Source organism: Pinus tabuliformis, chromosome J (assembly GCF_031772625.1).
Source record: "Pinus tabuliformis cultivar Carrire ecotype Pingquan chromosome J, CPIR1, whole genome shotgun sequence".
Lineage (NCBI taxonomy): Eukaryota > Viridiplantae > Streptophyta > Pinopsida > Pinales > Pinaceae > Pinus > Pinus tabuliformis.
The window spans coordinates 62,915,269-62,929,009 of NC_142295.1; the positions used below are offsets into that span (position 1 = coordinate 62,915,269).

General features: G+C 39.1%; 1 protein-coding gene across 2 annotated transcripts in view; it reads right to left on the reverse strand.

Moving 5' to 3' along the window:
• GPS1 (geranyl diphosphate synthase 1) overlaps nt 1-13,741 on the reverse strand; it is a 316,841-nt gene that overhangs the window by 166,703 nt on the left and 136,397 nt on the right. For both annotated transcript variants that reach the window (XM_089377112.1, XM_089377113.1), the window contains exon 8: nt 6,481-6,566. In XM_089377112.1, the coding sequence (XP_089233238.1) occupies nt 6,481-6,566 (86 nt within the window). The remainder of the gene's footprint in view (nt 1-6,480; nt 6,567-13,741) is intronic.

Consider the following 13,741-nt stretch of genomic DNA (forward strand, 5'->3'; position numbering starts at 1 on the left):
AGAGGGTCTTAATGGTACTTGTAGGGTAAGCGTTGAGATCCATGGGCCTCCACTACAGCACCTTTAGCACCACCTATTGCTTGCTCGTGTCCCATTTATTCAATGATGATGATGCACCTAGACAACATTGCCCAGTCGGCTACACACTTGCACCACACACTTGGCAGTTGATCCAAGGCCCAGATGGGGTTGTGTCTCACCAAGGGAGACAAGGGAGGGTTTGCATCATCAATACAACCCTTATAGATGGAGCACAGACTTGTTCGATTCAGTTGGAGACCCATGCGGACATTCTTTGTGCCCCCACAACTACTTGGGAGCACCACAGGTTATTTACTTGGAGCCTAAGGGGAAACCCCCTTCATCCTTGTTGTTGGAGCCCTCTCTTATTCATTTTACCAAATGAAGGACTTGATTTGGCCTTCCAACGGCCTTATTAGCTATTGTTCTATCATTTCGGACCTCTTGAGAGGCTTATTATTCATCTTTTGGAGCTATTTGTTAGGCTTGTCACTAATTAGGGTGTTATTTTGGACATTAGAGTCATTTTTAGGGGTTTGTTAAGAAAAAATCACCAATTCGAATTGTTCGAGGCTCATATAAATACAATTGAGGCCTCACTTGTAACTCACTGTCACTTGAACTTGTATTTGCTCTCTTGAAGAGAATTTCACACTTTTTCTTGATTGTCTGTAGTGAATATAATTCATAACAAGTGGCATAAATAAAATTAACGTAAAAATTAAATAATCAAATATTAGTTATGTTAAATAGTCATTAAGTTAAGTGAAAAGGTATGTCTAAAAGACATGCCAGTCACGAAAGGACACCTGCTTAGGTATATATAGGCGCGTCCTCATTGTAAACATTCATCACTTATACATTTTTTATATATAATAAATTATTATTACAAAATATCTCTTGCGTATTTTTACATTCAAGCCAACAAGCTACGGGTTTTGTTGCTTCAGTGGTATCAAAGCCATGGCGCACAATATAATGATGCGAGTCTTTGAACGTTGTTCGCAGAACATTGTGCCATTACGTTCACGTCCTGAATGTGTTGAGCAGTTTAGTAAAATTCAAGAAGCATTTCAGCGTTTAGCAAAATCATATGCAGAAGTTAAAGCTTGTCGAAAGGAAATCGATAATAAGGAAAATGATCTAGATGATGATTTTGATGAAGCTTACACAAATCAAGATGAGGATTTAGATAAAGTTGGTCTTGATGTGAATCAGGATGATCTAGATCAAGATAATGATTTCGATGAAGCTGATATAGATCAAGAAGATTATAATGTTGAAAACTCCGATGAAGTTGATCTTGATGTGGATGAAGACTATTTTGGAAAACAAGAAGATGCCAAAGTTAGCCTTGAAAGAACTAAAAGCCCTCCAAATAAAATGGACTCACAACCCACTTTTGTTTCACATTCACCCCCAGTTTTGCCCCCATCCCCTTCTTCTCATCATGACTCAATTAACAAAAAGCAATTCCTTCATTCTACTAGACAAGGACGTGTAAGGATGCGTCATGCTGATTATTAAATGAAGAGGAGCCAATGGAGAGTCCAAGGCTAGCAGGAACTGTTGAGTCCAAATATATGAGGAAGATCCATACTTCAAGTTAAGGATGGAAGGTGATAGGGTGTCAGTTGGCTTGCCACATGATCAAGTTGCATACACAGATGCAGTTGCCGTAGCGCAAATTGCTTTCGAGTCAGCAGCACATGCCACTGAAACAGCAAGAGCTGCCATGGGTCTTGCCAGAAATCATAAATTGCAGGGCATGAGCGTAAGAGAACCAGTAGGATTATTAAACAAAGGCCAATTAGTAACACACACCAAGAGCCCTTCCTGTGATTACAAGTTTGATAAGGAAGAGGCTTATATCGACATTAGCGTTCCCATACAAAACTCTACGTCGTTGCAGGAAACTTTGTCGAACCAAATGTTCCACCCACAGGACAAACTCAGTTGCAGAACTTGCAGTAACCCTTCATCTAAGACCACCCAACTCCAAATTTGCAACCCTTCCAATGTTCTGATCATTCATTTGAAGAGATTCGAACTGAACATTAATAATAGCAGTGTGTCACCAAGATAACAAAAAACATTGAATTCCAGGAGAGTATCGAACTACAAAAATTCATGGACTCGTCCTCTGCCTCTGCAACTGAAACTCTATTCCAGTTGTATGCCATTATCGTTCACATTGGTCAATCGCCCAGCAGTGGGCATTATGTTGCGTATGTCAAAATTGCAAATGGCAACTGGTATGAGTGTAATGATGGGCAAGTTAAAAAGCATTGCTTCCATCAAGCTCTAAAGAAAGCAAAACATACATCTGAGGGGAAATCGCAAGATTCTGAAGCTCAAAAGAAAGAAAATGATAAATATTCTTGCGAGAAGCTTGTGTGTGACTTTCTTCAACATGGACCAAGGGAAGAGACAAAAATGAAAGATTTCTTGAAGCAACACACTAAGGAGATAAATTACGAGAAATGTGTGACCATGTTTCTTGTCAGGCGTCGTTTCATACAAGTGGATCAACAGATATATATTGCACGGATATATATATATATATATATATATATATATATATATATATATATATATATATATATTTATTTCCATGGTATATCCCCACTGCAGAAGCATTTTTCTTCAGGGCCTGTCAAATCCTGTTCTGATGAGGATTGGTTTAAGCACTACAAAATCCATTAAAGGCTTAAACAATATTTTAAAACTCGAAAATCTAATCTTTGCAATCCCACAATGGATTACGTGGGTGCTCTTTGATCGCGGCATTCAAAGTATTACGTGGGTGCTCGTTGACCAAACAGCGTGACAGTCAGGTGTGACTCCTGGTCAAATAGTGTGACGGTCAGGCGTGACATTCGAGGATTATACATAAAAATTATATATATACACTATATAGTTCATAATAGTGCGATTATATAATTAAAATTAACTTAATTTATAAAAGAATCCACGGGAATATTTAAAAAAAAAAAAACTTATTAAAAAATAAACCTTGTTAAAAAAAAAATATATATATATATATATATATATATATATCTTAAAAAAAAAATCGAAGGGAATATTATTAATGAGCTACATCACGAAACGATACCTAGATTATATACATCGAGACGACAAACACTAAGCGAAGAAAATCGACAGTATTAAAGCTTTGAGGACAAAGCTTCCAAAGGAAAGGGCTATGTTATGAATATAATTCATAACAAGTGACATAAATAAAATTAATGTAAATATTAAATAATCAAATATTAGTTATGTTAAATAGTCATTAAGTTAAGTGAAAAGGCATGTCTAAAAGACATGCCCAGTCACGAAAGGACACCTGCTTAGGTATATATAGGCAAGTCCTCATTGTAAACATTCATCACTTATACATTTTTTATATATAATAAATTATTATTACAAAATATCTCGTGTATTTTTATATTCAAGCCAACAAGCTACGGGTTTTGTTGCTTCATTGTCTATTAGGAATCTCTTGAGGCATTTCGATATTTTTGGAGCTGAAATTTTCGTTCTCCCATGAAGCCATATTCTTGATCTTCGATTTGGATATATCTCTTCTTATCTTGTAAGTAAATTTTGTTAAAGAATTTTTGCTTATGAAATAATGTCTAATGTGTGGAAATTAAAGAGGATACTAGAGTCGAGGGTCAGTACAATGTTGAGATCAAGCTCTTCCCGTTTGTCCTTCTGAAAAATCTTGTCCATTGGACCAAGTGAAATTGCCTTTCTTTTTGCTGCTTGTCCCCCACCAGAACTCTCAAATGGGAATTTGTCGCTGCTTTTTCTCAAGAATGGAAGGGGGTCACCATTCTTGGTTTTTTTTATTTTGCAGCCACATTTGCCATACCAACATTGGACTCTCTTTCCATTTCTTTCCTATTTGGTAAAGGCACCTTTGTACAAGCTCCAATTCCATAACCTGATAAAACCAACAAATGACCTTTCACACGGAAATATGTGCTCGTGAAAGTATTGTGGCAACAGTTACATTTCCAACTCACATTGCCTCCTCCCTTCACCTTACTGCTTGGCCCTTGCTCTCTTGTGACATATTTCCACAAGGGATATTTGTTACCTTGAGGAGGAAGTCTTCCCTCAACATTTGAAGTTGTTGTTGCAGCCCCACTTGCAATAGAGGGAACACTTGTAGTAGACCCTGATGAAATTGGGAGAGGACGGGCATCTCCAATGGGGACATTCTTCCCCTTCCTTTGCCCCTTCCCTGCTGCCCTTGGTTGAGCCATGAATGTTGTTAAAAAAAACAAAAATGCACCAATTTGTAAAAGAAATGCACATGCAAACTATTGTAATAAAAATACAAAAAAAATGAGAGAAAATGCACTTACCTATAGCTTGAATCTCCTTGAAAATGCTCCCACACCCTTTGCTCCTTGCTCCAAAACACTCACAGCAAGCCCACAACAAACTAAACAACTCAATGTGAAAATAGAATGGAGAAAATTGTCTTTATAACATTGCGCAGGTTCCTAATTTCCGGATTTGAATTCAAAAATCGAGACACGTCATGTCCCAATCGGGACACGATCCAGATTCGATCGTGCCCCGTCGAACACGACATGTCCTAATTTTTGGACTCGAATCTGCCCGAATCGTGTTTGATTCGCTAGATTGCCTGGGGGACGAATCCGTTTTCATAGTTACATATGTGATTTTATAATTACAGACAATCTTACTACAATGGGATATCCCCATGATTGGAATTTGCTCAACATTAATACACTATTATGAACAACTCCAGAGAAAAGTATGAAGCATGCTACACATATGTGACATGGATGCATGAAATCATTGGACATATAGAAGCCAATATCACGAGGATTACATAAATAAACTACCATGTGGATTGTAAATCTACCCATGACATTCAAATCCCTAAAGGAGACATGAAAATTGAGAACACACCATCCATAGTTCAACGTTACATTACATGAGAAGGAAAATGGAATTTTTCCTAGCCTCATACAATTAATTTGGAATTATGTTCTCAGTGTTCTATCGTCTATGGTAAAAGTAAATTAGCAAGTGTTTGCAACTTATTAGTTGGATTATATGGCTTTATTGAGATTTATTTTATAATTATGTATCATGCTCACTTCAAACCATTGATAATATTAACAGCACTATCACAAATAGATTTAAAGAGAAAAACAACAAAGAAGTAGAGAATAAGACAAAGCTATTGTACTATGGAAAGATAATCAACCCCACATCGGAAGATCAAAATTATCTTTCTACAAAAGCTTGCTTAAAGAAGAAAATTAGTGACATGAAAATAAGAATGAACTCTCGGGAGCTTCATAGTGAAACTAGGCATTGGATGAGTCCGAGACACAGAAAACTATGGGAAGAAATAATGTGTAATCTTTGTAATACCAAAAACACTAGAGGATAAAAATGTCTCTCTCAGAATGCTCTGCTATATGCGCACTAGGTCTCAATTTCACAATATTAGTAACAATGCTGATCTTCATAATCTGTTAAATCATGAAAACAAAGACAGCTAGGAAAGTCTATCTTATCCTTTTGATTACAGAAACAAAAAGTTAAAGGTTAAAAATCAGCTAACTCTTTATCAATTATATTAATATCCAATATACTAAAGTTGATCTCAAAAGACACAAACCATCATCATCATGTGTAGTCGTGTCTGGTACTGCGAAATTCCTCACATAAGAAGATAGTTGATGTTTAGGAATCCATGTCATTGTATCTCCAAACAATACAGGACAGAGATATAAAAATTTATTCCAGCTTTCATATATAGCCCTCTGACATTTGGAGTTCATAGTTTACATAAAGACATTCCAGTGAGGCAATATTATACGATAATCTGGACTAGGTATTTATATCCAGCTTTACTTCCTCTGCAAATCTTATAATTTGCAAAGATATCCTCCATCTTCGATTATTACATTCATAGAACTACTCTTTGTTTCATATTATCCTTTGAACATCACATGATATGTTGATTATTCACTTCGGCGATTAAGCTAGTAATTTGGACTAGAGTCAAAACACTGAAAACAGACATTATGAACCATTTATCAATTAGTCTATCACTGCAGGTGATAAACATGGCTAATTAATTATGCAAGGCCTTGATCTCTATTTGCCTTTCACACTCCCACATTGTACTTTTCTTTGGGAAGTACTTTTTCAGTACCATTGACCTACCTTCCTTTGTGGTCAAGGGTTGGACATTAATAAAATTATCTCAACTTATCTTATCTTATGACTCCATATGGCCAAGGTTTGTCTTTGCCTGCTCTCTTATAAAAAGAGAAGATTTCAATGCTAGTCTGTAAGGAACAGAAAAATGCATAAATATGTATGGCAATAATATAAGAAAAGAATATCCTCTAAAAGTTAAACATTTGCATAAGCAACCAATACAAAATAGTGACTTACCTACAGCGCTGTTCAGTTGTATTTGTCATTTGCATTATCTCACCAGTGACAAGATGTTCCAACACCTTCGACAATAATTCTACCACCTGTACAAATTTAATTTAGAATTGTTCCAAAAGATAACATTCACATTTAACAAATATTTTGTTAATTTTAGTTAACAATGGTATGTTCTATGCTTAGCACAATTTACTTCAATGTTCCTTAGCAGCACAATATCAATTTCCAATTTCCAATAGCAAACACAATAATCACATTGACAATAAAAGAAGATAGAACATAAAACAAACTGCAGAACACAAGCAAAGACAAAAGGACACCAGTTTTGGCAGATGCCAGGGAAAAAACACCAATGTGGGGAAAACCCTTTGATCAATTCTTCTTATTATTAAATCAAAAGTTCAGCAGAGAAAGTACAAAAGTCAAATTGACTTACCCAATACAAAGTCAAAAGTCAAAACAGACCTGTAAATTTCTGCAGTCAAACTTCAACCCTAACAAGAAAGTCAATGCTGCAGCAAATATTCGTCAAAGCAGCTTGGTCTTTCTTGGTAAAACTCAGCCTGGTCAGGATGTCAAATTCAGCCCAAAACAGCTCGGTCAACGGAGAGAGAAAACTGCTGTAATTTTCTGCGGTCAAACAGCAGTCAACCCTAAAGTCAATGCAGGTCAACCAGCCCAGAAATTCTTGATTTTTGTGCCCAGCAATGCAGCCTGAGAAAATCGAACTTTTGACCCAAAAACCAAAGTCAAACTCAGTCAAAAACACCTCAGTCAATGCTGGTCAAACCTGTCCCTGAAGTCTGAAATTCGGCCTGCAATTTCTGCTCAGAAAATCCATCCTCCTCGCCACATGTGTGAGAGAGAGAGGCTGACCAATGTTGTACGAACCAATCAGATCATCAAAGAGAAGAATGTGTGAGTGATGAATGTGCCAAATGAGGAGTGAGGTCTCTTGTACCTATACAATTTGTTGTGGGTGAGGAGACACAACCATTGGTCTTCTTGAGCCTACATAATGATGAAGCCAACCTGAACAATTTGCACATGTGTGGGGATAAATTCAAAATTCAAAATCACACTTCTGCTTGTCCAAATGAGATGATCTTTATATCAATCTTGGACCTCTCGAAAAGAGGAATCTAATGCAATCATCATCTCCATCAAATGAACTGACCCAAGGTGGAATTTGGCCCTAGTTGCCAATTTTAACACTCCCTCTCAACTAGGGAGAATTCTACCTGCCAATCCATCTGTCGGCATCATGCCATCTCTGTCATCTCATCTCTGCTCTGCCGAACCATGAAGTAATAATGAAGAAGAATCTATCGAGTGATTCACAAGACCTTACCACTCTCCACTGACAAAAGTCAGTCCAGAGGTAGAACCTCAAATGATCCCAGATCAAGTTGTTGAACACCATGCATCCTAGACATAGGGAGTATGGTAGTACACGATGCGTCCATCGGTAATGCTATGATCCCTATAAGTTTCCCAATTCATTGACCACATGAGAGGTACTTCCCATGAGTCACAGACTACATGGGTAGGATGTATGTTGGGGCATCAGCAAGAGAAGGTGAACCACTCATCATATGCATATCTCAAACGTAGAGGAAGGTGAACCACTCACCCTACACATGTCTAGTAGGGAAAGGTGAACCACACCCTACACACATGTCACCATGGGGTATCACAAGGGAAGTCGAACCACTCACCCCGTACACAGCGTACCACATAGGGGAAAGTGAGCCACTCACCCTATGGTCGCTCATAGCTCCAAGATGTACCCCAAGCCCCTAGGAGCTCTCAGAGCTCAGTGTCCAACTCAAGCGGGACCCTCATGGGAGGGTCTTTCCATGACTCCAAGTCTCTCTCGGAAGGTCAAGAATTTGACCTTCCCCAAAGGCTTCGTGAGGATATATGCGACCTGCTCATCAACCCTGATGTGTTGAAGCCTTATTGCTCCTTGTTGTCCCATATCTCGGATAAAGTGGTACCTGATATCAATGTGCTTGGAGCTGTCGTGGAACACAGGATTCTCAAAGGCGAATCCCACTCTGGTTGTCACAGAAGATCATGGTGGTATCCAACACATACTCAAATAGCTCACTAAAGAGCTTTCTCAACCAAACAACTTCACAACAAGCCATACTAGCGGGCAATGTATTCGACCTCGGTGGTGCTTAGTGCAACCGATTTCTGCTTCCTTCTCATCCAAGAAATTGAAGCAGACCCAAATGAGAAGCAACATCCAAATGTGCTCTTACGATTCACCACACTGCCAGCCCAGTCAGCATTTGTATATCCATGCAGCCTCAAACTTCTAACAGTGTATCTCAGTCCATAATAGATTGTGCCCCAAAGGTATCTCAAGAGATTCTTAGCAGCAATCCAATGTATATGATGAGCCTCGATCATAAATTGACTCAACGTGTTCACAGCGAAGCATATGTTCTTCGGAGTTTGCCAAGAACATCAGGGCCCCCACAAGTTGTCTATATTCGAAAGGGTTCGCCAATTTGAGCCCAGCAACACTTCCACTAGCTGCAATGTATTCGACCTCACCGGTGCTTAGTGCAACCAATTTCTGCTTCCTGCTCATCCAAGAAATTGAAGCAGACCCTAATGAGAAGCAACATCTAGACGTTCTCTTACGATCCACCACACTGCCAACCCAATCAGCATTTGTATATCCATGCAGCCTCAAACTTTCGACAGTGGATCTCAATCCATAATAGATTGTGCCCCGGAGATATCTCTTGAGATTCTTTGCAAAGATCCAATGTATGTGATGAGGCTCGACCATAAATTGACTCAATGTGTTCACAGCGAAGCATATGTTAGGACAGGAGTTTACCAAGAACATCAAGGCCCCCACAAGTTGTCTATAAGCATAAGGGTTCGCTAATTTGGGCCCAGCAACACTTCCACATAGCTTCTTGAAGTTGAGTTCCATCGAAGTAGACACGGACTTGCAATCCACCATCCCACATATCTCAAGTAGCTTCATAATGTATTTTCCTTGAGAAAGGAAAATCTCACCTGGCTTCTGCCAGACCTCCAGGCCTAGGAAGTAGTGCATCAGTCCTAGGTCCTTCATCTCGAATTCGGAAGCCAACTCCCTCTTGCATTGATAAATGAGAGGGTCTACACTTGTCAGAAAGAGATCATCCACATAAAGGACCAAAATGAGAGGCTTGTCATTCTCAACCTTGAAATATAGCTTAGGGTCAGCATCGCTCCTTGTAAATCCCAGCTTCAGAAGATAGCTATCAATCCTCGCATACCAAACCCTGGGGGCTTATTTCAACCCATAAAGGGCTTTCTTCAACCTGCACATATGTGTCCTTCGATCCTGTACTTCGAACCCCTCAGGTTGTTCCATGTAGCCTTCCTCCTTAAGCGATCCATGCAAGAAAGCAGTCTTAAAATCGATTTGGTGAGAGGCAGCAAGAGCAACAATCAAATTGATAGTAGTATATCCAGTAATTGGTGCAAATATCTCATCATAGTCCACCCGTTCCTTTTGAGAGAAGCCTCAAGCAACGAACCTGGCCTTGTATTTTTCAGCACTCCCATTAGCTCCATGTTTGATTTTGTAAAGCCATTTAGAGGTGACCACAAATTATTCCTTGGGTCTAGGAACCACATCCCAGACATCATTCTTCATGATGGATCCGTACTCCTCATTCATCACATCCTTCCATACTTGGTGTTTCACGACTTCTTCGAACCTACAAGGCTAATATTGAACAATAGTACTCATAGCAGCAAGGTACCCTTTATACCTGGTGGGCTTCTTACTTTCATGAGATGTCCCTCTTGGAGCAATATCCTTTTCAGCATCTTCGAGAGTGTCTTTGAGCCACAACGGTCTTTTCCTTAAGGTATAGGGATCACTAGGAGGTTGATCAATGGGATCCATGGGACCTTCAACATCAGGCATACGCTCATCGGATGGAGGTTCTTCCTGCTTTCCTGTAGCATCATCATTTTATTTTCTTGGAATGGGGACATCTCGGGCTTTCCCAAGAGCAGTGTCTTCATCGAATTTGACATCATGGCTTACTTCCACATCTCATTGACCAGGCACATAGATTCTATATGCCTTTGAGTTTTCACTATAGCCGACAAAAGTGCCCTTCTTCCCACAAGCTCCCAACTTGTTTCTCCTCTTTAGGCACATGAAAATATACGGGACAACCAAATATTATAAAATGAGAAACATCAGGGTTCTTACCACTAAAAACTTCTTCGGGTGCCTTGAAATTCAATGCTTGATGTGGACACCTAATTTGAACATATAAAGCAGTATTTGCAGCTTCTCCCCATAAGAACTTCGGTAGGCCTAGATCATGAAGCATGGCACGGGTGGCTTCCATGATCGTTCGATTCTTCCTTTCAGCAACTCCATTTGCTCGAGAGTGTATGCAACGGTTGTCTCCCTCTTAATGTCAGCTTCTCTACAATAGTCATTGAATTCATTTGATTCATATTCTTACCATTGTCGGTCCTCAATATTTTGATTTTCTTCCCTATTTGATTCTCCACCAAGGCTTTGAAAGCACAGAACCATTTCAAAACTTCATCCTTCTTCTTCAAGAAATAAATCCATGTTTGGTGAGAGAAGTCATCCACAAAAATATCATAATATAAGTATCCTCCTAATGATGTTATGGGCAACATACCAGATAGGTCAGAATGGACAAGTTGAAGAATATCATAAGTTTGACTTTCGCTTAAGGGGAATGGTCCCCTTGAAAGTTTCTCAGCTGCACAACGCTAACAAACACCTTCATGATTCATGTTGAAATCGGGCATACCTTCCACCATCTTCCTTACCCGAGATAAGACTTTGTAATGAAGGTGGGAAAATCTCCAGTGCCATAATTCGGATTGATGAGAGGTGTCGCAAGACATGGCTCCCAAAGGAATTCCTCCAACTTGATAAAGACCATCAAACCAAAATCCAAGTGTAAATGCATCTTTAAGGTTTCTTTGGCAAAGACATACCTTTCCATCAATGAATGCTGCCTTGAAGCCTTTATCTTCCATCACAGAAATAGATACCATCCTACTAGGTTCTTCTTCAAATCGGGCACATACAATACTTCGTGTAGATGAATGGTTTGACCTTGATTCAAGTGAAGAGTGACAGTACCTATTCCTTTCACGGGATAGGTGGCATTATCTCCGAGTATGATTTGCAAGTTAGTCTTCTTTTCAACCAAATTCGAGAGGGACTCTTCGTACCCGATAAAGTGCTTTGTGGCTCCACTATCAATGAGCCATTGATTAAATGTATCCAAAGGAGAGGCAGTGGATAGGGTGGAAATAAGATAAAATTCATTTTGTCCTTCTACAACATTACTTTCCTCATACCTGGAATTTCTTGATCTTTTGGGATTTCCCTATCGATCAGAGGGAGCATTCCTCTTTCCTTTATTGTTGAACTTGTTGTTCCTTTGATTTCCATTGCCTTTGTAGTTGTTGTGGTTGTTGTTGTCATCATCCCTTCAAGTATCCTTCTTGTGATGACACTTTCTAGCATAGTGGCCAAACCTATTGCAACTGTAACATCTTCCTTTTCTTCCTTCTTTGAATCCTGGCTTAAATCCTTGGACCAACATTGTTCAAGCATGAGTGGAGAAAGCGGTAGGATCATTCCATTTGAGGGCTTATCTCTCTCCATCATCCTTATTTCTTCTTGAGTGCATCAAGCCCATAATTCATCAAAACCCGGAATCCTGTCATTGTTGAGGATGGTGGTGTTAAACACATCCCATGCTCTTGTAAAACCTCCAAGTGCAATAAGAGTGAACTCCCTGTCACCAACAACTTCTCCAATAGATAGAAGATAATTCTTGATTTCGGTAATCCTTATGAAGTAGGATTGAATGAACGCTCCTCTATCCATCTTGATGTTTATCAACTTGTTCTTGAGAAAGAGGACTTGATTTGCATTGTTTACTTTGAACATCCCAACCAGCTTGTCATACATCTCCTTAGATGTTTCCAAATCAAAAATATAGGCAACCAAAGGCTTGTGAATGGAATCTACAATAATTTTCTTAGCTTTGACCTCACCTTTCTTGTACTTTGTTTTTGTAGCAGCGGGTACATTTGAAGGAGGCTCCACCACTCTTCATTTTACATAGTCCATAGAATCATTCTCTTCCAAAGTCAAATCCAAAGACATCTTCCATGCATGATAATCGGGTTTGTCTTTGAGTTTGTCATCGGATTTGAAGTATGATGTAGTCGTCATTGAAGCTAGACCAATATTTTTGTCCAACAACTTTGCTTAGTGATTGCTTTTCTCACTCTTTCTTGGGCTTTGTCTTCACCTGGGCTCTGATACCATGTTAATTTTAGTTAACAATGGTATGTTCTATGCTTAACACGATTTACTTCAATATTCCTTAGCAGCCCAATATCAATTTCCAATAGCAATCACAATAATCACATTGACAGTAAAAGCAGAAAGAACATAAAACAAATTGCAGAAGACAAGCCAAGACAAGAGGACACCAGATTTGGTGGATGCTGGGGAAAAAACCCTAATGTGGGGAAAACCCTTTGATCAATTCTTCTTATTATTAAATCAAATGTTCAACAGAGAGAGAGAGAGTACAAAAGTCAAATTGACTTGCCCAATACAAAGTCAAAACAACGCTGTAAATTTCTGCAGTCAAACTTCAACCCTAAACAAAAAGTCAACGTTGGTCAAATCAGCAGCATATCTTCTTCAAAGCAGCTCGGTCTTCCTTGGTCAAACTCGATCTTATCATGATGTCAAATTCAACCCAAAACAACTCGGTCAAAGGAGAGAGAAAATTGTTATAATTTTCTGTAATCAAACAGCAGTCAACCTTGAAGTCAACACAAGTCAACCAACCCATAACTTCTCGATTTTTGTGCCCAACAATACACCATGAGAAAATTGAACTTTTGACCCAAAAACTGAAGTCAAACTCAGTCAAAAACACCTCGGCCAACGCTGGTCAAACCTGTCCCTGACGTCTGAAATTCGGCCTGCAATTTCTGCTCAGAAAATTCGTCCTCCTTGCCACATGTATCAAAGAGAGCGAGGTTGCCCAATGTTGTACGAACCAATTAGATAAAGAAAGAGAAGAATGTGTGAGCGATGAATGTGCCAAATGAGGAGTGAGGTCTCTTGTATTTATACAATTTGTTGTGGGTGAAGAGACAAAACCATTGGGCTTCTTGAGCCTATATAATGATGAAGCCGACCTGA